The sequence below is a fragment of the Thunnus thynnus genome, chromosome 19, assembly GCF_963924715.1.
Source record: "Thunnus thynnus chromosome 19, fThuThy2.1, whole genome shotgun sequence".
NCBI lineage: Eukaryota > Metazoa > Chordata > Actinopteri > Scombriformes > Scombridae > Thunnus > Thunnus thynnus.
Window position 1 is genome coordinate 14,978,344 of NC_089535.1, and position 21,401 is coordinate 14,999,744.

Genomic DNA, 21,401 nt, shown 5'->3' on the forward strand with positions numbered 1-21,401 from the left:
TCAAATGTCCCTACTAATAGTATGAAAGTATGAAAGTATATTAATCTAAAAAATAATCAGAAGCCAATCAAACATATACATCCTAGATTTAAAATACTTCAATTATGTTGTCAGTACAACTACATTACCTTTGCTTCTTTCTACATACATCCCTATTTCTCTCTGTCAACGGAGCTCTCTGATACCTACAGTAGGACGCAGGGCTACTAAATTTCTGTTTTTCAACAACAAAAAAGCTCTTCATTTGACAAGACAACTTCTATAAACCCCCAGCTACACACACAACAATCAAGAAATGTAGTGTTGGTAGGCAACAGCGAAAAAAATACTTTACATAGAGGACATGAAATACCGTCAAACAAATAAACATAGAAAAAAAAAAAAGAGAATTGACATCCAAAACCAAAGATAACAGAACTGTGGCAGAGCTTTAAAGATCCCCTCCGGACATGTTTTACAATGAAAAAAGTTCAATTATCTTGTTAAAATCCTTAAAATGGCATCTTCTCCTTCTCCATTTTGTGAAAAGAGGATTGCACTCAGAAATATATTATTCACTTGATTTAATTGTCTGTCACAGAATGTTTTCAGCCATCCGGCCTTCATCACTGGGTAATTTTATATGCACACTAATATTATCATTCCGAATATGACAATATATATTCTCCTCCATTACTTCTGGTTTTAACAACTATTGCTATCACTGTGGATCCCAGGTTCCTCGCTATTCATGTATCTGTTCAAACCAATAGTTGGCAAAAAACACAAAACCTTTAAGCATGTAAACATAATCAAGGGATCAGTACAAACCTCAAAGATACATCTGTCATCAAAGCCATGATCACTTAATTTGGTATAAAGCAATTTTGAATAATTGTCTTTATTCCTTTACAAAAATGTTATTGTAGTGATTTTAACTTTTTTGAACGTTCTGTGACAGATGAACTATTAAACCAAGTGAATTATATATTTCTGAGTGCGACCCTCTTTTCACAAAATGGTTATATGCATTTAGGATAACGCACCAGCTGGTCAGAGCCAGTGGCATCCCTGCAAACACAATAAGTATCTACTCCTTCTACCTCATTAAATATGCAAATATATTTCATCTCAAAAGTTTAACTGTTGGACACAAGATGTCTCCTACTTTGCTGTAAAGTCAATTCTCAGTGTTTGTGCATTGAAGGCTTCAAATTTCCACATCACACTTGTGTAAGTTGAATATTAAATTATTTGTGATGTCACAAATCATGCTTATAGGCCCATCCCTTAAAATCAGATTTTTTTTTTCCAGAGAAACTTTCCACTTTCAGCAGATGAGTGTGAAAACAGCCTTCTAGTATCAAAGTCTGCACATACATCAATCTGCACAGTGACGCTCAAACATTCAACTATAAGAACAAGAATGAAAACACATTTTTTTGAGTGGAGGGGGACTTTAACTGCTGTTATCTTTAACCCCATCGCTCCTGGCCAAGTGACTTTACTACAAAAGCATCCAATCATCAGTAACAGCCAGTCAAATGAAAATGGTAAACTTATAGAGTGAAAACAGGTGTGAATAAAAAAAAAAAAACTTACATGGCCACAGAAACATTCATGTTGCTGGTTATGTGGCGACCTCAGGCTAATGTTGGAGGTAGCCATGGAGGCTAACTAACTAGCTGGTGGTATGCAGCGCCAGACCCTTAAATGCACATCGAGTAGTCAACAGTTGGCTCTTCCTGGGTCGCTGTTAACACGCTGGTAGTAAACAAGTGCAATAATGTCTCACAAAAACATCTCCGGCAACAACAGTTAAATGCTTTGCAGTGTGTTTTTCTTCCCAAAAGTCAGGGTAGTGAGTTTGTTTCAAACTTCCGTGTCCACTCTTCCCGTCTTGCGGAGTTTCTTCCCCTGTGGTACCCGGACTAAAGGCACTTCAATCAGGGAGGCGAAGAGAAATCGAGGAAACTCAAGTCAGCCTGACACCGACGACTCTTCCTGCAAGCCCTCTCCTCTGTTTACGGCCGCCGAGCTCTTCGTTGCCGACCGCTCGGTTCGCGTACTTATTCATCGCTCTCACGTGAAAATCTGAGCAATAAACTTTGGCCGAGTAGTAGTTGAGTCGCTGGGGCCGCCATACTTCCATACGCAAGGTGGTTTACAGAAATATGAGGGTGGGGCGACGTGTGGCGTCATGTGCGTGCGTGGGCTAGTACATGGGAGCAGAGCAGAGGAAGAGCAGCAGGGTAGAAAGGGCAAACTCAAAAGAAGATAACTTGAAGTTAAACATACAACAGCTCGTTTTTTCTTTCCTCTTTTATTCTGCTAATTGACAGGATTTCTCCCTTGTACATTCTGATGCAGTTTATCAAACTAGACTTAGACAACTTAGAGTCCAAGATCATCTATAGCAGCCATTATAAATATCATCACAGCCCAGGCAGGCATTTAAAGTGCATATCAACAATTGTAATAAAAATAGTGAGTACACTGCACATCGTCAATGTATCCATGTACTTCACCTGACTCCTCATGGCTACTGCATCTAGTTTAATTGAATTGTTGCCATGGGAATAAATTCGTTTTTCGTTCTGTGGGTTCTGGTCTTAGGATATCTATACCTCTGACTTGAAGGAAGTAGCTGGAACTCCACTGAAAGTGGATGGGATGTATCCATGCTGACCTTGTCTGCCTTCTGAGTCAGTCTGGTAAAGTATCGGTGGTTCAGGTCAGCCTGCTGCTCCATGATTTTCCCACAGGTCTTTACAATTTTTCTAATTTGTTCCTGTGTGAGTGATTTTGGAGTGTACATACCAGCACACAGTACTGTGCAAACGTTTTAGGCACTAAAAGTAAAGTGAGGATGCCATGAATCGTTTTTATTTATCAACTTTATATTGTATTATTATATTATTATTATTATATCATATTATTATATCAACTTAATACAAAGTTCAGTAAACAGAAGAAACCTAAATCAAATCAATACTTGGTGTGAGCACAACAGTACCGGTTCTCAGTACACCTGCACACAGTTTTCTAAGGTAAGAGTTAAGAGAATAGAATAGAATAGAATAAAGCTAAAATAGAATAAGACAGATAAAACAGGAGAATAAAAGTTACAGTGCAGTGCAAGAAATGAATCAAAAGCCCCAGATTTGATTTAATGAAAGGCAGCAGCAAACAGAAAAGTCTTCAGCCTTGATTTCAAAGAACTGAGACTGCTCAAAGCATCTTGGAGAACTTGCCACAGTTCTTCCGTGGATTCAGGCGTCTCAGCTGCTTTTGTATCTTCATGTAAGCTCAGACTGACTCAATGATGTTGAGATCAGGGCCCTGTGGGGGCGTACCATCTGTTGCAGGACTCCTTGTTCTTCTTGTTACTGAAGATAGGTCTTTATGACTCTGCCTGTATGTTTGGGGTCATTGTCATGCTGGAGAATAAATCAGATGCCTCCCTGATCATTTTGCATTATGGACTCTAAACATCTAAAGTGCCTAAAACCTTTGCACAGTACTGTATGCAACTTACAAGATGATATAGTGTTTTAAAGGAACAAAAGCTCAAGATTTGTATCTCTGCTCTGCAAATTCACATGCAGCAGTGTTATAAACAAACAGACATAGTATGTAATGACACTGTAAAGAACCTTACATACTTATTTTCCTGATTTATGTACTACTGATACTGATACAATGGCCATTATAAGCCTATAATAAAAATCCTCTGACATATCTGTTGTGCTCTGGTTGGCCTTAACATTTTCAGTAGCTTAGTTTATCCAATGTTTAATAGTGATACATCGCTACCAACCATTTCTATTACAAAACATAAACATTTTGAAGGCGTATTTTCTTATGGGAGAAGATTGCATAAAATACATGAACTAAAACCCCTTGTGAGGACTGAATTTTCCTCACATGTATTTCTCATCTGGTACTCCATCATTAAGAAAGGAAGACCACACTGTGAAGTATTGAAAATGATAGAAAATGTATTTCATACAACAGTGTTTTTGTACAACATCACACATTATCAAAAGTGTTCCACTGTAAATCTGAAAATGTAAAACAGTAAAAACTGAAGAACAGCTGCACAAGTGATTTCTGAATGCTGCAGTATTTTAGGAGTTACAAATTACAGTTGATTTTCATTAGCAGTCAAACAACGATAAACCATTTTGTTTCATAAAGTTAATGAGAAACATACAATTTTTTTTTTAAGCCAGTTCAGTCCTCAGGTAGGTAGGTGGGCAGTCCCTGACATAGCTGCTGGTGTGATCTTGGTTTTCTGAGGCCACTGTTTGGATTCATGCTCTTTAACCTTCTTGTTCCAACAGCTTCTGTTGTGTCAGCATCACAATCTCCTCCATCACTTCTGGTTTCAAGATGTCCTTGACCTGCAGAGACAGCACAAAGGGGACAATTGTAGATCAGCCGCAGTGAAAGAAATCAGTGTTTTAAACACCACAAAAATGTTACGCATCTGGTGGACAACATTTACACACAAAGGGCTTTATAGTGACAAATTATAATAATGGACATAGATTCTCACATTTCAGTAATTCCTTGAATGATTTTAGTATTAATAGTAAATAACTTTTGGGTTCCAGTCACTGAGACAAACAAGAGAAGACTGTTCAGAAACCCATCAAACAGCTGTGTTGGGCTTAGTTGGCAAGCATTATCCTCAATAAGGAAAATTTTGCAAACTAATGTCTACATTAACAGCCAACAAAAACATATAATATGTGCCACAAAGATGTGTTAACGTGAGATATGAGCGAACGTGCTGATATTATATAAGCACGACATTTATGAGAAGCATTTGTCAGTAAGTCATCAGTTCTCTGCCCCAAAGAGCAATGAAATCATCCGTGTCTGTTCCACACTGTTAGATCAACAGTGTCAAAGTTAAGAACTGCAATAGATATATTTTCCACAACTGTTGCCCAGCAGCTGTGGGTTCCAATATGGCCACCAGATGGCACAATATGGAAAAGTTCCCTTTTTTTATTCTAATAATTCAAAAACAACCACATACTGTTGCATAACTGATGTAACTGTCATTACAGTGCATTGAATTCTACCTGCTTGTGTCCTACCTGGTGCTGAAGTGAAGATTCGTAGCAATAGAGAACACTGGTGTCAAACAAGAGGAACTTGTGTGCAGCCAAAGCCAGTAGGCAGTTTCTCAATCGTGAGATAACCTCTCGATCTGACAGACTAACGGGCTGAGGACAGAGACAAGACATACAAAAACAAACAGGATTGAAATTAATACCAACCAAGTGTCTCGTCTTTGAAGATTATTAATATATTGTACTAACATGTTGTTCAGTAAAGGTATTCAAACAACGACTGGTATATTTTTCCAATAGTTTAAATGCAAATGGTCTTGATAGATATAATGACTTGGAAAAACCTATGAAATACTGCTCTTTATGTGTCCCGTTCCCACCTCAAGGCTGGTGTAGAAGCCCCCAGCCTCCTCTTCTTGCTGTCCTGGTGTGGGATACAGCCACACAAAGCCGTTATTGCCGAGGATGATGGATGCACCACATGGCAGGTTGTGGAAATGTGTTTTCTGCCTTTTGATCAGAGAGGGAGAAAGCTGTACCAGCACTCCTTGACCCAGCTGATGATCAAAGAAAGTAGAAAATGGATATTAGGTCAAATTAAGGCTGTCATCAAAAGGAGACTTTTTTTTTTTTTTTTAAATTCAACAAAATTATAACTATGTTTTGGCTACATTAATTTTAGCTGTTCCAGAGTCTCAAAGCACATTTTTATTGACTCTACTTCTTGTCTGACTGTGTTAACGCTGCTTTTAGGTTTATTATTACACCCTTTTTTACATTATTGGTTCATTTTTATATAGCTGTCCTTTATGCTGTTGTTTGACAGGCAGTATATGTGGTTGTATTTTTGCTGTTCGTTTTTATATGTGTGGTTGTGTTATTATACTGTGTCCCTGCACTGGAAAGGACTTTGTACCTCCTGTTTGAAAAGTGCTATACAAATAAAATTATCATGTTGTAATGCAAGTATGTAATTGTACATTATCAAGGAGCAAAATCACTATGGTATTCTGCCAGTGATATACTGTATAGGAAGGATTAAATAATGGTTTTAAGCTGTGCTTTAACTGTGCCTTACTGTCATTGTTATGACTCACCAGAATGCAATGGAGCCAGCAATGAAAGGTGAAAGATTACTAAGTATAAATGAATGTTGCATAGTTACATGGTAACATTTATTACCATCTCCAACACAGAGTGTGAGCATTGAGTGAATCATTTCCTGTGTATAGTAATGCAATTTGTGTTTGTTTGTTTTTCTATTAGTGGCACTGTTGAAAACATATTCTTGTGTGTTTCTAGGCACACAACAAAATGCCCAAAATGTACATATTTTGGGCATTCCCAACTTTGAAGGTCTATGCTAGCACTGTCCACCTAGAAGTATATGGTTGCCATTTGTTTGTGATTGAACGACAAACAGTGAGTCATAGAGTAAAACTGAACCAAACTGTGCTATACTGTGGTCATCTCATTGCGTACATTTGCATAACTTACTTTTCCATACTTTAAACTGCGGGTGTGAAGTGATAAGGCTCCATCTGAGAAGACAGACTGCACCTCAGCCTAAAAGCACAGGACAAAAGCAACGCAGACATTATGAATGAGAGATAAGAAGATGGAGCAACCTGTGAAAGATAATTATGAACTGTACATAGTCAGAGAGTCATACACTGATGAGATCGCCCTCCTGAAGGTATTCTCTCATGGTGAGCTCATCTTCTGCCGATCTTCTCCTCTAAAAGAGAAAATAAAACATTTAAACAATAAACTTGAACAAACCTGTCCGCCCAAACCCATTTCCCCATTCTTCAGAATAACTTCTCCCAGTGAATCCGATTTTTGAGCATCTCACCAGCTCTCCTCCAGGCAGATTGACAGAAGACAACAAGAGGACAGAGTCCAGCCGGGAGTTCGTCTCCACCTTCCACCGTTTCTGTTGCACCTATACATGACATATTGAAAAACCAAAATGGCAACAGTTTGTTGTAACCACATGGGAAACATTTTAAAATGTCAGACATCACGCAGGAAAAGAGACACGGAGGCAGAGTCTTACCTCTGTGATTCTGCCAACCACCACGTCGCCAACCTCACCGTTGAACCTGCAATTCAATAACACATAACCAAATTATAATTACATCACTACAAGAGCAGCGGTAGATTAACCAATTAAAAGCGGCGCATGTGTCAATTCAGTATGACTGCACTTACCGGGTCTTAAGTGGTCTGACACAGATTAATTTATCTACTCTCTGCACCTCTCCAGCAACTGAAGCAGTCAGTTTCTCCTCATCAACATAGGTACCGTGACCCCTGGGGACAAATGGTGTAAAGCACTGTTAATGAGGCTTTGTTATGCAGCCAAACAGGGATGTGGTAAAGAGAAATGTGTGTTAATTATGACCTCTAGTTAGTGCTCACAGACAACACAGTAATTAATGTATGATTTTGTTCCTCCTTAAAGTCCACATCACTGATTACATACATATTGTATGTAAACATGAAAGGGTGGGTTTAATAAAAACGAGAAGGATTTACCTTGCTCACATTTCATGGCAGACCAGACAAGCTGAGTATATAATCTAAATCTTATAAACTGATCACAAGCTGAACCACTATTATCCTCTCAATGAAGTCAGATAAGCTGGTGCAGCCTGTAAGCCTGATGATGCTGAGGATGGTCCCTTCACCAGTCTATAGTAAGTTTTGGCTGTATTTAAAAGTTTTCTTTATGATCTCAACCTACTTTTTTAAATCTGTTTTAAAAGCAAGGTGCCAGTAGCAGCATCAAAGATCAGCCAGCTGCTTTCAGTTGATTTCCCTGCATGACAAACATCATGTGGCCATCATGAGCAGCAGCCGATCACACCACCGGATCCACCAGCCGGGACCTACCTCATGAACCCAGTGTCTGAAGTGATCACATCGCCGGGGACGACCAGATCTCGTCGGTTAAAAGCAGGAATTGATAGCGATACTGGTTTTCGGATAACAGGTAATCTCATGTCAGCCGCCATGCTGCTGCTTTGCCTCTTCTTCTTCTTCTCTCTCTGGTGGTTGGCAAACAACTTTAGAAGTTTTACCGCCACCTACTGAAGAATGGGTCGAATGTTATTGTTTGTTTGTTTTGTTTTTTTACCTAACTAAAATTACAAATAGTTTTTTAAAACGCTTAGATCAACAACATGTAAGAATTGGGATATAAAATCGTCTAACGTTAGATTTGTTGCGTTAATCAGCCAGTTTGCTTGCTGTTTGGTGCCAGATTGGATCAACTGGAGGGACGGTTTAAAGCTCGCGAGATTTTAACCCTACACTGAATCTTAACATAATAACAACGGTAATCTCTCGAGAGTTAGTCTCTTCGGTTGATCCAACCACGCATTTACCTTGCATTACCACCAACTGCTGGTCAGGAATGTGGACCGTAGAGTCTAACAGACATGTTTTAATTCATATAGAAAATACTCTGCTTTGAATAATAATTCGTATCTAATATGGTTTTTCCACAAAAAAGTTCAATTATCTTATTAAAATTCTTTAAATAGCAGCTACTCCTTCTCCCTCATTGAGAAATACAGAATTTATATGAAAATATTATTAATTTTAAATGTTTAATTGTTGGAAACTTTGTCCGTCCAACAGATGAATGTGACATCCCTCTAGTGTCAAACTCTGCACATACATCATTCTGCACTATGAAACTCCAAACATCCAAGCGAAGTAACAATAAGTGAAATACATTTTTAGTGGACAGGGATTTTTAAATGTTCTCTTCCAAGAAACATAACAAAAAATAATGTGCAACAATTCCTAATACCGAGTAAACATCTAGAACCTCTTATGGCAGCCCTTTAACTTTATTTTCTCCATCTGTCTCATCATTATATCAATGTGACTTTGACTTTTCATAAAGTAGATCTCACACCAATTCCTCTTATGCCTTTGTATGTGTTTTTCTTGTTTGTGTGTGACATAATGTTCAGGGGAAATCATGTTACATTATATATAAAACTGAACATTCAGTAATGATAGTTTTATTTATGTATATAATTCTTATTTGTTGAGATATTCAATATGCTTTGCTGAGTGAAAATAGAATATGTTGAATACATGTAGACAGGCACACACAAATACACACAAAGTATAAATTTGCTCTACATGGAACAAATATAAGTTCATATTAATTCATTTGTGTGTACACGATGGTGTAGCTCATTCAGTTACACACCTGGTATGGAAAGTGGTGCTCTTTATAATCCTCTTAAATTCAAATGACTACAATTTTTTATAGTGATGAATGGCAGATTGCAGCATTTATCCATGGGCAGTTGAACTGTTTGCATTTATGGAGTACACTGTATATTTTTTTCTGCAGTGTTTCTACACTCATTGTACTTTGTACACCAGCAGATGTCAGCGTCGAGCCGTGCGTGCCTGCAACGCAACCACGTTTCAACATAACGGAGTGGTGACGTCAGATGTCAACACGACGCAAACTTCTCCGTCGTGGCCAATCAGCCTTGAGTCGGACAGTCTCTTGTAAAGATGGCGTCGGTGGGGCACAGAGAAGTGAGAGCTGGACGCTTTACCGTTATTAAACACCGCTGGTTCAGACACCGTAAGAACTGAAACGGCGGCGGTAGTTAAAGTTTATCGACCCATTTTGTCAGCCGCAGCACGCAGTTTAATGCTGTGTGTGTATCGCCGCGGGCTTGGTTGTTTTTGTTGTCGGTTAGCCAGTCGTTGCCTTGGACAGCTCATTAGCTTCAAGTTGGAAAAGCCAGCGTTAGCCCGGGCTAGCTGAGTAGCTCCATCGGCTGCTTGGATTTTTCTCCACGGCATTCATGGATTGATAGCTTCACCAGTGTGTACTCTGGGCTGCATATATCTATTTAAAACTCTTATTTTCACGGAAAGAAACCGGCCATGAGCCACTCGGATTAAAAACAATACTTTATAAAGGAATAAGGGGCACAGACGATCTGGCATTGCGACACTATCTGGAGTGTCGAGACGGAGCGAGTTGGCCGTCATGTATTTTCTTACCGGCTGGCCCCGGAGGCTGCTTTGTCCGCTAAGGAGTGAAGAGGAGCCCTTCTACATCCAGCCCAGCTCGCAGAGGTTTTACTTCGCCGTGCTCTCAGAGACGCAGCTCAGCATCTGGTTCAGCCGGGTAAGTCAACCAGCTGCAGCCCATATTCTCAGCTGTCCCGACAATAACAGAGAGTGCAGTGCCACTTACATTTTAACTGACGGGGGCATGTACACATTAAACGCTGTTAACCGTGCTTCATCAGCTACAGATGCCATCGCTTTATTTTTTAATGCACTTCAACTGTGTGACAATCTGGCTCTCCTTGTTTAATAAAAGGAGCGTTAATGAACATGTAGAGCTACAGCAGTGTCCTCAGTGGTGATGAGCAACCTTAAGGCATTCACCTTGGTGGTGGCAAACGGTGCCACCTACACACAAATTACATAGACAGGTGACATTACACATCACAACAGTTTCAGTATATCCGCATACGTGTGCTTGTCACAAAATCGCAGCTCACTTAATCCTTATGTTGTATTTGAATGTCGTCATTCATCCCCTTAACTCCTTTATTCAGGTGTTGGCGGCTTTTCATCTTCTCAGACGCAGGTAGAGGAGTCTACCTGATGAATGCTCAATGTCAGCTATTAATTAGGTTGAGTCTCTCAGGTACATTCAATACTTTTGGTAAAATAAAATAAAATCTGTTTTCGCCACGAAGTTCAAAGTTTAAGTTATTATCAGCATGGGATTTCCTATAATATTCCAAACAAATTCATGTTGTGGTATTTTCTGTCAGACAGCAGCTCAACATTAATTCAAGAGGTTTTAGACTTCCGGCATTAGACAATCAATGTAAACAATCATGTCAGCACATTAATTGATACCTTTATTTTCCATTTTGCTCTATAAAATAATTGAGAAGCAGAAACAATATTGCATGTTCTTAGTATCTTGTGTTCTGATGGATTATATTTTCCTCTAAGTGGCCTCTGTGTAGTTGAAGGCCAGTGTTGATTTGCTCTTCTCTTTTTCTGCTTATTATGGCAGTCTTTTCAACAAGAGGGTGATTTTTATCTTGGCTTTTCACAGGTTATCTTGAGCCAAGACCTTAGTCATGAATTTAACTGATTCATGACTTTTTCTTCAAAAAGGGGCCTCTTCTGAAACTGGTTCCTTAACTAAATCTTGAACCCTGCTAGGAACTGTCTTGTCCAGAACACTCATTGTTGGCTGGCCAAATTGATTATATTATGGCTCCTGAACTTCCTGGTGTAGAGCCAAGTGGCTTTTGGTGTTAGGTTTGGGGAAATCTTAAAAACCTGTAATTTATGCTGAGGGTAGAAGGTTTGACCTCAGGGTTAAATGTACAGAAATGAATAGCAAAATGGCAGATCAGCAGTTTCAAGATTAATGCTATACTGGCAGTCACTTCTTCAAGAGAGATGCAAGTAAAAAAAAAAAAGTGAAAGAAAAGCCTGGTGAATATCAAGGGAGATGTAGGAGGGAGCAATATTTTGGGGAAAAAATCATCAGCAAGTTGTAGGAAACCTAAAAAAAATTCCTACGGTGAAGACAAACTCTATACACTGTAGAAAGTGGTGTGAAACAACCCATTACAGAGAAATGGTGTGAATGTGAATTTTGACTTGATGTTGTAGTCAGTAGTAGGAGACAGACTGTCAACTGACCTGGGTGCGAGACAGTGGCAGCTACGACAGATGAGATCCTATTTTCAACATTGTTCATATGTATTTTTTTTCTCACAAACTGTTTGAACCTCCATACAAATTATGTTATCTGCCAGTGTGGTTGTCTTGCCGTATGTCTGTTACTAGGGAACCCTTGAACCTAGTCAAGTAATCAGATGAAACATCTGATGAAATGCAGAAAGTCTGGTAAAATGTTTGGTTACGGCCCACCAGCATCTGCTGTAGTAGAAAACTCCTTAAAAATTCCAAATACAAGGCTGGGAACTGGCTGCACTGATATATACTCCTCACTCATTTGTTTGAATACATCAGATTTGTTATGCTGATATGGAGAGAGGCCATTTGATTTGATAATCTGCAGCTGAGCACATTGTTTATGACGGTCTGTGTTCCACATAACTTGTATGTTATTGGGTTGCAGCAACAATGGATCAGGGTCACTGTTTATTTCCTGAGAACCTCACAGGGTGTGACCATGCTTTCCTTCCCCTCTTCCTTAAGAACTTTGCTTGTCAGTATCAATAGGTGCTTTTGGACCAAACAGTTCAGGGGACTCCCTGAGAGGAACTACCCATTGAGGAGCTCCCCCAAGAACTACATACCTTTCTGTTTGCATTCACACCACCAATAGGAACGCTGAAGTGACACAAGCCAGTGGTTGGTGTACCCACGTCATTTCTGTGCGAGATACAACTTCAACAGTTACAATAACACCGTGATCGGAGCTCTGTGTTTGTTGTATGTCGTTGGTAGTTAGAAAGGAGACTTGTTTTGTTCCATTGATTAAAGCAAAACGCTAACGTTAAGAGCTGTTGTTTACACAGGCTTTTAAAAATGGCGGTTTCTGGTGCTGCATCAGCGCTGCATTGGATCATGTGTTCAACCAATCAACATACACTTACGTCTGCGCACCAATCACTGTACACTTACGTCACTTAAGGTTCCTCTTGCGCTGGGAGAGTACCTACCCTGATGTTGGAGCTAAAAAAAAGTCCCTCCTGAGAACCCAGTTCCTGCAGTTCGGACACAATAAAACAGGGTAGTTCCTGCAACAGTTGTTAAGGGCGTCAAGGAAAAGGATCCTCTCAGGAATGAAAATTGGAGCAACTCCTTCCTCTTGACATGCACCTTTCACATCTGTAATATCCATTATTTCATTTGAGTTCACTCTGTAGCGGAGGGATTTGTTCACAGTTTTCTTAAGTATTGTGTTTTCAAAAACATTGAAATACATTTCTTAAAGCAAACACATGTGACAAACTTGACTATATATCAATATGAAATTAGATATAGTGTGGGTTATGGGTTATCCCAATATTGTAAATCTGTTATTTGCCTTTCTTGCTTTCTTGTCCCCGTTAATCTTAGCCATCATTTTTCCACCAGGTCTTTTCTCTTTAATCCCATTAGTCCTGAACCTCGGCCATCGCAGCCTGAGCCTGGCTAGTTCAGTCGAGGCACTATTACTAATCCGTGTAGCACAGTAGCTTAGCCTTGTAGTCGTTCTGTTCTGGCAGCCTGCCATAGCTGTATGGGAGGAGAGATACTGCTCAGGATCTTTAGGAAAAGAGGGATGGAGCGTGTAAGTGTGGTGGCGCTATTTTTCCATAATAGCGTTGTAGTTGACTCTGTGTGTCTGTGAAAATCGGCAGAGTTGTGTGTGTGTGTATGCACATGTATGGTAGCACATAGTTGTGTGCTTGTGTAATCCTTTGTGCTCTGGGATTTCTTCAGTTACACTGACTTCATGTAGTTGTGGTGGAGCATGGGAAATGGCAATGCAGGGGAACTACATGAACTCAAGTCACTACTACCCTACAAAGCATTTCAGTCTGAGCTCCGTTAAAACAGTGTATGTACTGCTTGTTTATTTGGGATATGGATTCAAGCTTAGGTACAATACTTCAGGATTTTTTTTTCTGTAGGCAAATTGCAGCTGGGGTGTAAAATTGTTCAGCTTTTTATTTTATTAGTCAATAAGGGACATGTGTATTGCCCAGTTAAAGTGAAGCATCACACTCTGCATTCTGATATTATTTTATTTCTTGAATGTGAAATGACACAAATAAACCCTTTTTTACAAAGGAGATTTTTAAGTTTATTTATACTGATTACTGCAGACCACTGGACACCAACTGAACCAGTGAGTATAAGGTTCAGTATAAGTACTAGCTTTGGGTCTGTAGGTGTTCATTTCTGTATTGCAAGACCCATCTTTTTACCCTTGGAAGGCTTGTATAATACCAACAACAGCAGTTTCTAAAAGTTAATCAGATGTAAATGGTCAAAACATCAAATTAAAGGTGAAAATCAGCACTTAAACCTCATACAGAGTACACAGGCTAAACAAAACTGTCCTAATACTTACAGATTAAACTATATGCCAGCTATATGTTGCTCAAACAAAACACTGGACCTGCTGTATGCTAATGTTAAGGAAACATACAGCTCCATAGCTCTCCCTCCCCCCGGGCAGATCAGATCACAACCTTGTCTACCTTAAACCCCTCTATAAATCTGCAGTCTGGCAGCAACCAGTGATCACCAGAACTGTGCGGAGGTGGTCACAGGAAGCAGAGGAGACTCTCCAGGGCTAATTTGTGGTGACAGTCTGGGATGTTCTCTGTAATGCCAGTGGGGAGGACATAGATGGACTCACAGACTGCATAACAGATTATGTAAATTTTTGCATGGACTGCCCGATCCCCACTAAGCTCCCAAATGTAAATATAATCTACCTCTAGTGTGATCTTTGCTTTAATTTACAGAGCACCACCTGAGTTCCTTCTAATTGTTTGTGATCTGATGTTATTGCAACTCCTAACAAGGAGAGATGCTCCATGTCTGTTTCCCACTGAGCAAGCTTCACCAGCGCAGGTATCATTGGCATTATTAAGTTTTAATTGCACGGAAAGGACGCTGCAGGGTAGAAATATTTAAGACCCTACTCTCTCATTACAGTGATAGTAGGTCTAATGTTGCATGGCTCGAATTACATGAGATATTTTCCTGTCTTAGTTGCTATATAGTTGCTATAGCCATTCAGCGTGCTGTATCCTGTTTACCTGTAATGTCAAGGACTGTTACTTCTCTCACAGAAAACAGGATTATGCTGCCTTACTTAAAAAGATACTCAACCAGCATTTTGATAGTTTGGTTTCCAAATTATTATGCTGTGTTCTCTAATAGGAACAGTAGCACCATAAGATAAAAAAACATGTTTACCAATCTGGCAATACTGAGAAATAAGGCAAGTTACTGTACATATGTAGGATGACTCAGGATTAATTCATCTTCAGTCTTGTCAAAAGTGCATTGCTCCAGCCTCATACCATGAATGAATAATAAAATCTCTGCAGGGGGTTTCCACTGCTTGTTGAATAACGTCAGTGACTCATGAGTGAGGCTTTGCAAGGTATTGAGGTTTTGGGTTTGACCTCATTACCAGTGCTTCTCTTCAACTGTAAAATAATGCACCGAAATAAGCAAGAAAATCTATAAATCAAATTGATCATAATAATTTGATTACATTTCAAATATATAAATATTCTAAAATTGTCCTTCCTCTAACACCCAATCTGTCAGACAGGAAATATATTGATCCAAATATCACTTACTATTTATTGATTATTTGTGTGATTGTAGCATTCTGTATTAGCCACATGCTTCTACAATATAATACACAGATTTGGACCAAGAGATCCTTTCATATCTCAACTACTGTAGGTCAGTGCAGTGCGATTGGCCCTCTGATTAAAAAAATGAAAAGGAGGGACAAAAAATGACAGGAGGGAGAAATGGAGAGAGACGGAGAAGGAGAGCAGAGTGCGAGACAGGAGAGATTCGAAGGAGAGATAGAGGGCTACAAAAGGAGAGAGAGAAGAACTGAATGAGAAAGATGAGACAGAAGAAGAATCAGAGCGGGACAGAAAGAGAGACTGAAGGAGAGATAAAGACTGAGAGACACATTACCCCATTGTTGCGACAGTTTCATGGCATGTTTTCTCTCTCTCTCTCTCTCTCTCTCTAGTACAATCATATACTTCGTAAAATAGTTACTGGCTGATTTCCGTCGGCATTTACTTGCAGAAGTAGTGTACAATTATGTGCGGACTGCCAAAACCTCTTGCCACCCAATGTAAACTTTTCTAGATCCACCACTGAGTTGCACCTTTATAAATCATATTGCTCAATACTTCATGCAAGTGTTGTTAGTGGTGAATAGAAACAGACAGTATGAGATAGATAGATTCTTTATAGTCATTGTATTAATACAAAACGAAATACAGTTTGGCAGCAATCCTCAGTGTAGCAGCTTGGATAAACCTGAATAAATAGAGAATAACGCAGGCCTGAAGTAGCTTAAACTCAGTGTCAAATCAGGGCATTGGAATGAACTGGTGGTGATGATAGTTCTGTGATGCAGACAAATATCTGCCTTAGTGATTCAGGGGTAGAGGCAAAGTCAGGGCAACAGCCTCAGGCAAAGTTTGTATGTGTATCTGCCTGTTTATCTGTCTGTGTTGGATGGTACAAACAACACTCTGAACACTTGGACACAATTTTAAAGTCCAATTTTGGAATCAGAATCTAGCAGACTACCCGTTTACTGCTCATCATTTTCCATTTTGTTTACTGGTAATGGTCATAATATTGCACAACAATGTTTGCAAAATTTTTTACAAAACATGCTTTTGTTTGCTGGTCGGAATATATTTTTCTAAATAAGCCTCACATGGTAAGGATTTGCAATTTAGCAGCAGTCATCCCGTTCTTTAGGGACAGAATTTTATCTGTATTTCTTCTTTTCCAAAGAATTAATATGTGAGGCAATGAAATGACAACACATCACCTACCTGCACATTAACATGCTCTTTCTATGGCCACTTTTTCTATTTGTTTAAAAAAATGAGTCATCTGAAGAGATTTTTTTTTGATAGTGGAGTGTTGCTGTGTCCAGAGTTTGTGTAGTTACTTTCAGATAGCCCCAGCAGTTGTTATTTGAGCAATTAAAGGCACATTGCACCCTTGTAACTTTTTTTCACAAGCAGCTGGATTATTGAAGTTGTTGTCATATGTCTCACTTAAACTCAGATCCCAAATCTGTTATTCAGATCCAACATTATACTATTTGTTGATGGACCTGTGGTTATCACACAGCAAGCATGTAGGCATTTTATTAAAGGAGAATTCCACTGATTTTACTCATTAAAGTCTGTTTACAGGTATTGGGGAGTACTAGCACATATGTGAAAAAAGTTGTATAAAACATTATCTGACTTCAGGGGGTGAAATCTGATAAATTGGGCGACGTCAGTTGGGGCTGAAGACAAGTTTGAAAATGAAAATATCTGCGTGTGGAGTGGTGAAGAAGTGAGGTCATGCTCCTCATGTCTGCTTGAGGCTAGTGACTCGAGGCTACGAGCATAACACCAGAGTCTTTGACCAAAATGTTGGCGGTGTAGTTGCATTGTGGGTAATGTAGGCGCCAGGAAGAAGAATACATGGACTAAAAAAGACATTGTGTGTGGGTCCGCTGCATCGATTTCGATCCTTTTTAAGAACTGTCCATTGTAAGTCTAACAATGGCTAACAAAGGTCTGCAATTCTAAATCGATGGAGTTCTCTTTTCCAACATGACACAAGTGCTATACCATTTTCATTTGGAGCTCAAATGTAGTTTCTAATAAGACTGAAATGTTTACAATTTACCTGTTTCCTCCTCATTGGTAACATACAATAGATTTCCAGTGTTGTAATATCTGGCAGTCAGATGTCTGTGACCCACAGGATGTTTGAAACGCTTATTTTTTTTCCTATATCCTTATTCCCCACCCACAGCCCAGTGTTTTGATAGTCAGCTATATCGAGTCTGCGAAGGCGGCGGCCCAGTTTGGCTTCTACCAGAAGGCAGAATGGAAACCAGACGACTCCATGATAGCTGTGGCGGTAAGTACATACTCCTCAATCTCAGATCATATTTGCATTATGACTGATGTCCATCAGCCCACATCTTGTATCTTTTCCTACTAGTACAAAACAATAACACTATCACTGTATGTAGTACTAATAAAATTCTATCCTCAAATGTTAAAAATTGAATAGAAATTCAACATTATATTATTGTAAATCAATGAGAAATCAACAAAAAATTATTTTGTTTCATGTATTTGTAATAAGTAAATATTAAATGATTCTTAACATTATCTGGGTTTTTATCAGATGTCCAATATTTTAATTCCTTTTTCCCAGTTGGGGGGGATTATATTAATGATGGATAAAATATTTACTTTAATGTACTTGACTCACTCTTAGGATGTTCTTGTTCAACTGAAGTGAACTGAGCTGAAACCGCCATTTCTGGAAGGGGGCAGGGAGTTTATGACCATGTCTAACAAAAGTGAAAATGCCATTGTCTTTGTAACACACACACTGTTGGTGAAACAACTTCATGACCTGCCACAGTTCTCACAGTCTTCAAACCAGTCACCACCACTGGCACGATTTGAAATGAAAGCAGTTGCATAACAAACCGCGTCTGTCTCAGGTGTTGCACTTTATTTAACACACTAAACCAACTGTCTCAAACCAAAATCTCTCTTTCACTTCCTTTCTCATTGTCTTCTCTGTCTGTTGCATGTTTGTAACAGTAATCACTTCTCATCATTTTGCTGCCCCTTTGATTTAGTGCATGTACAGCTTCAGTCAGCGGGTAGATCATTAACAATATGATCCTTTTATTATATAAAAGCAGCTTCCTTGCAGCTCCAGCGTATGACAGTAGAGCGAGTGTGACAAATGCTGTAGATTAAAATTAAATGTGGCTGCAGTTTTCTAAACAGTGGATTTTGTCCTATTTTTTTCATTTTGTTGAGCTCCGGATAGTTAGTTAGGTAGATAGGGAGGTGTTTCGGTGACAGTGAGAACGGAACTGAAACACAGTCCCTGAGCTCCCTACATCATGTTACAACTTCAACGGTTTGTAACAGTGTGACATTAGTATGAAGTTGGCATTTTTATATTGTAAAATGGTCATAAAGGTAATACAGAACATAGGATATTAACTATTTTAATGGAAAAAGATGTGAAAATTGAAACTGATTCAGCATGAATGATCATTTTAGTCAGTTTCTGGTCTCAGTTTCATAAACACAAGGTACATTAGATCTGTTTACGCACCATTGTGTGGCTACATCATTTCATGTGTACGTCTTACTGAAGGCCGTAAGTAGCTCCGGGTATACCAATGCTTGAGTGAGGAGGCCCCTTACAAAAGATTTTTTTAAATGGTGCTTTAAATCACTACTGCAATATTTGAAAGTACACTTCCGGCTGTTAAAGTTACTACCAGTTAGATCCAACAGTAGCCTCCTGCAGTTGCCAGATGACAGTATTTTGTCTGTAGTAGATAAATCAATAAGAGTCACAGAACAGACTGGCCTTAAACATTTTGAGTTGAAAATATTTGACGGTTTCAGTTACACTTTGCTCCCTACCCACAGTACTGTTTTACTTTGTCCTCTGTTAATCACTGTACTCTCTGACTCAGATAATCAACTCAGAGTGAAACAGCAACTCAACAGGTTGTTCTATGTTTTATTGATCACTGGAATTTACATATCAGCTTGAATGTATCAACTGTGTATCAAAGTAGCCAGAGAACATCTTTGATATATAGATTGGTTAAAAGGTGGGCATTGATCACTTTTGCCCTTGAACCCTGACCTCATTGTTAACGGTCAGGCTTGTGGTTGAGATCTAGACTGGGAACAAATCACAGCCCTCTAAAAGATCTAGCTGCCTCAGCTTTTTTGGGAAATGGAGAGGGCCTCATTTTTTTGTGTGTTTTGCGAATCAATACAAATTTACCCGAATGGTGAACCTGATGGGGGAAGGAACATATCTGTTTGTTGCTGCTTAAACAAGCATGAAATATTGTCATTATATCCGTGCCTTTGGTAAAGAACCCACCACAACCAAAAAAATATGCAAATTATCATCCCACAAAGCTGAAAAGACATGATTTTTTAAAAATTCATGCTCATTTCCATGGAGATGAGATGTTCTCGCCAACATGTTTCTGTATTTGAGCCCACACAAGCCTATTGACGTTAGTTCAGCTAGACCTTTCCTCCACTGTCACGCTTTAATTTGGATCATCATTTCTATTTCAGGTCAGTTCTGTGAAAATCTGTAATATAAAGTTTAAGTAGTATGTTTATGATTAGGTTTACACATGTGTGTCAGCTGTCAGTGTTCACATTTTTTTCAAGACAATGTAGGCAGGAAATCAACATATCTACATTTCTTTGAAGCATAAAACAGTTCTACCCACGGCATACACTGACAACTGCACTGGACTTGTTGTGTCCAGTATTTACAACAGAGGTTACACTGAGGTCGAGAGCCGAGCTAAGAATAATTTGCAAGTATTATGGCGTAAGTGAAGCCAGCAGAGTACATCAAGGCTGGATTTACGGAGTTATTTTGGCATTTATTTTCAGGATATACTGTTAATCATTCTTTGCAAGTGTAATCCCCGGGAGAGCCCTGTGAGTTCAGAGAAGGAACAGACAGATGCCGCATCCGCTGTGTCATGTTGAGACAAAGATGACTGTGCAATGGCAGTGGAATCAGGCTGTTTATCTTAGGATGCTTATGTAAGTAACCAGAAAGCTTATGAGTGTCAGTGTTTGATGGAAACACTAATTTAGCTAGTCAGATGTTGCTTGAGGTGTCACGCCCTAGGATATTTGATGATTATCATCTAGTTTCAGTGTACACCTAAAACAAAAGCGGCACAGCGTTCTCTCCAGCGTTGCCGCCTTGATAGAGAATAACTGAGAGAGACAATGAAAAGTACCGTACTCCACCTTCACAAAATTAAGGGCAACTTAACTTCAAGGTACATCAACCTCTGACATCTTCTGTTCTTGGCACCATTACTCATGATTGTTAGATACTTAACTCTGCAGCTAAGCTAACTGTGTGAAGGAAGCGTCTTGTTGAGTAACCTCACAGAAGACATGTGGCCGAGTCAGCAGATAACCGTCAGGTTCCAAAGGTCATGTGATCAGCGACGCATAGGACGTCAGCCAAGACCCAGAACAGGAGCAGGCGGCATTAAAACAAGCCGCACACAGAGAATCAATTCATTAAAATCATTAGCGTCTACTGGAAAAACCCACTGCTTTGTGTTTGCTTACAAGTGTGTGGACTGTGTGTGCTGCTTAGGATATAGTGTTTGCAGTTGAGAACATTACAAAGTTGTATAGAGACGTCAGTGTAATGCAATTTATTGTAATCCCTTTTTATTTTAAGTTTCATCATAGACCTTAGCCCAGATAATCCTACATCTTTTTGCAAATGCAGCCAAGAAATACTGTCAAGGACGCAAAATGCTGTTGTGTGTGGCAGAAGGCAGTACATGTTTCTCCCAAAACACCACCATTTGTCCTTGAAACCATTCTGCTGAACATGCTGTATCGGGTAAAGGGGCAGAAATATTATCTTTCCCAAGAGAAAGGAGGTATGGGACCTATATTCATATGTCTCAAATGTTGTCATTTGTTGTAAATGTTT

The 21,401-nt window shown here is 39.3% G+C and overlaps 3 protein-coding genes across 5 annotated transcripts in view; 1 reads left to right on the forward strand and 2 right to left on the reverse strand.

Moving 5' to 3' along the window:
- The window catches only part of abl1 (c-abl oncogene 1, non-receptor tyrosine kinase), a 36,660-nt gene extending 34,512 nt beyond the window's left edge, over window positions 1–2,148 (reverse strand). For both annotated transcript variants that reach the window (XM_067574976.1, XM_067574975.1), the window contains exon 1: window positions 1,582–2,148. The gene's annotated coding sequence lies outside the window, so the exon portion shown is untranslated. The remainder of the gene's footprint in view (window positions 1–1,581) is intronic.
- Window positions 2,149–3,960: 1,812 nt separating this feature from the next.
- exosc2 (exosome component 2) lies at window positions 3,961–8,326 on the reverse strand. Its single transcript, XM_067574736.1, has 9 exons — window positions 7,965–8,326; window positions 7,281–7,382; window positions 7,126–7,171; window positions 6,922–7,011; window positions 6,739–6,804; window positions 6,564–6,632; window positions 5,447–5,623; window positions 5,091–5,219; window positions 3,961–4,385 (listed from the first exon to the last, which is right to left on the reverse strand). The coding sequence occupies exons 1-9, from the start codon at window positions 8,084–8,086 to the stop codon at window positions 4,305–4,307; spliced, it is 882 nt and encodes a 293-aa protein (XP_067430837.1). The 5' UTR covers window positions 8,087–8,326; the 3' UTR covers window positions 3,961–4,304.
- Window positions 8,327–9,588: 1,262 nt separating this feature from the next.
- The window catches only part of ric1 (RIC1 homolog, RAB6A GEF complex partner 1), a 39,953-nt gene continuing 28,140 nt past the window's right edge, over window positions 9,589–21,401 (forward strand). For both annotated transcript variants that reach the window (XM_067575091.1, XM_067575092.1), the window contains exons 1-2: window positions 9,589–10,245; window positions 17,661–17,768. In XM_067575091.1, the coding sequence (XP_067431192.1) occupies window positions 10,105–10,245; window positions 17,661–17,768 (249 nt within the window). In that variant the 5' untranslated portion in view covers window positions 9,589–10,104. The remainder of the gene's footprint in view (window positions 10,246–17,660; window positions 17,769–21,401) is intronic.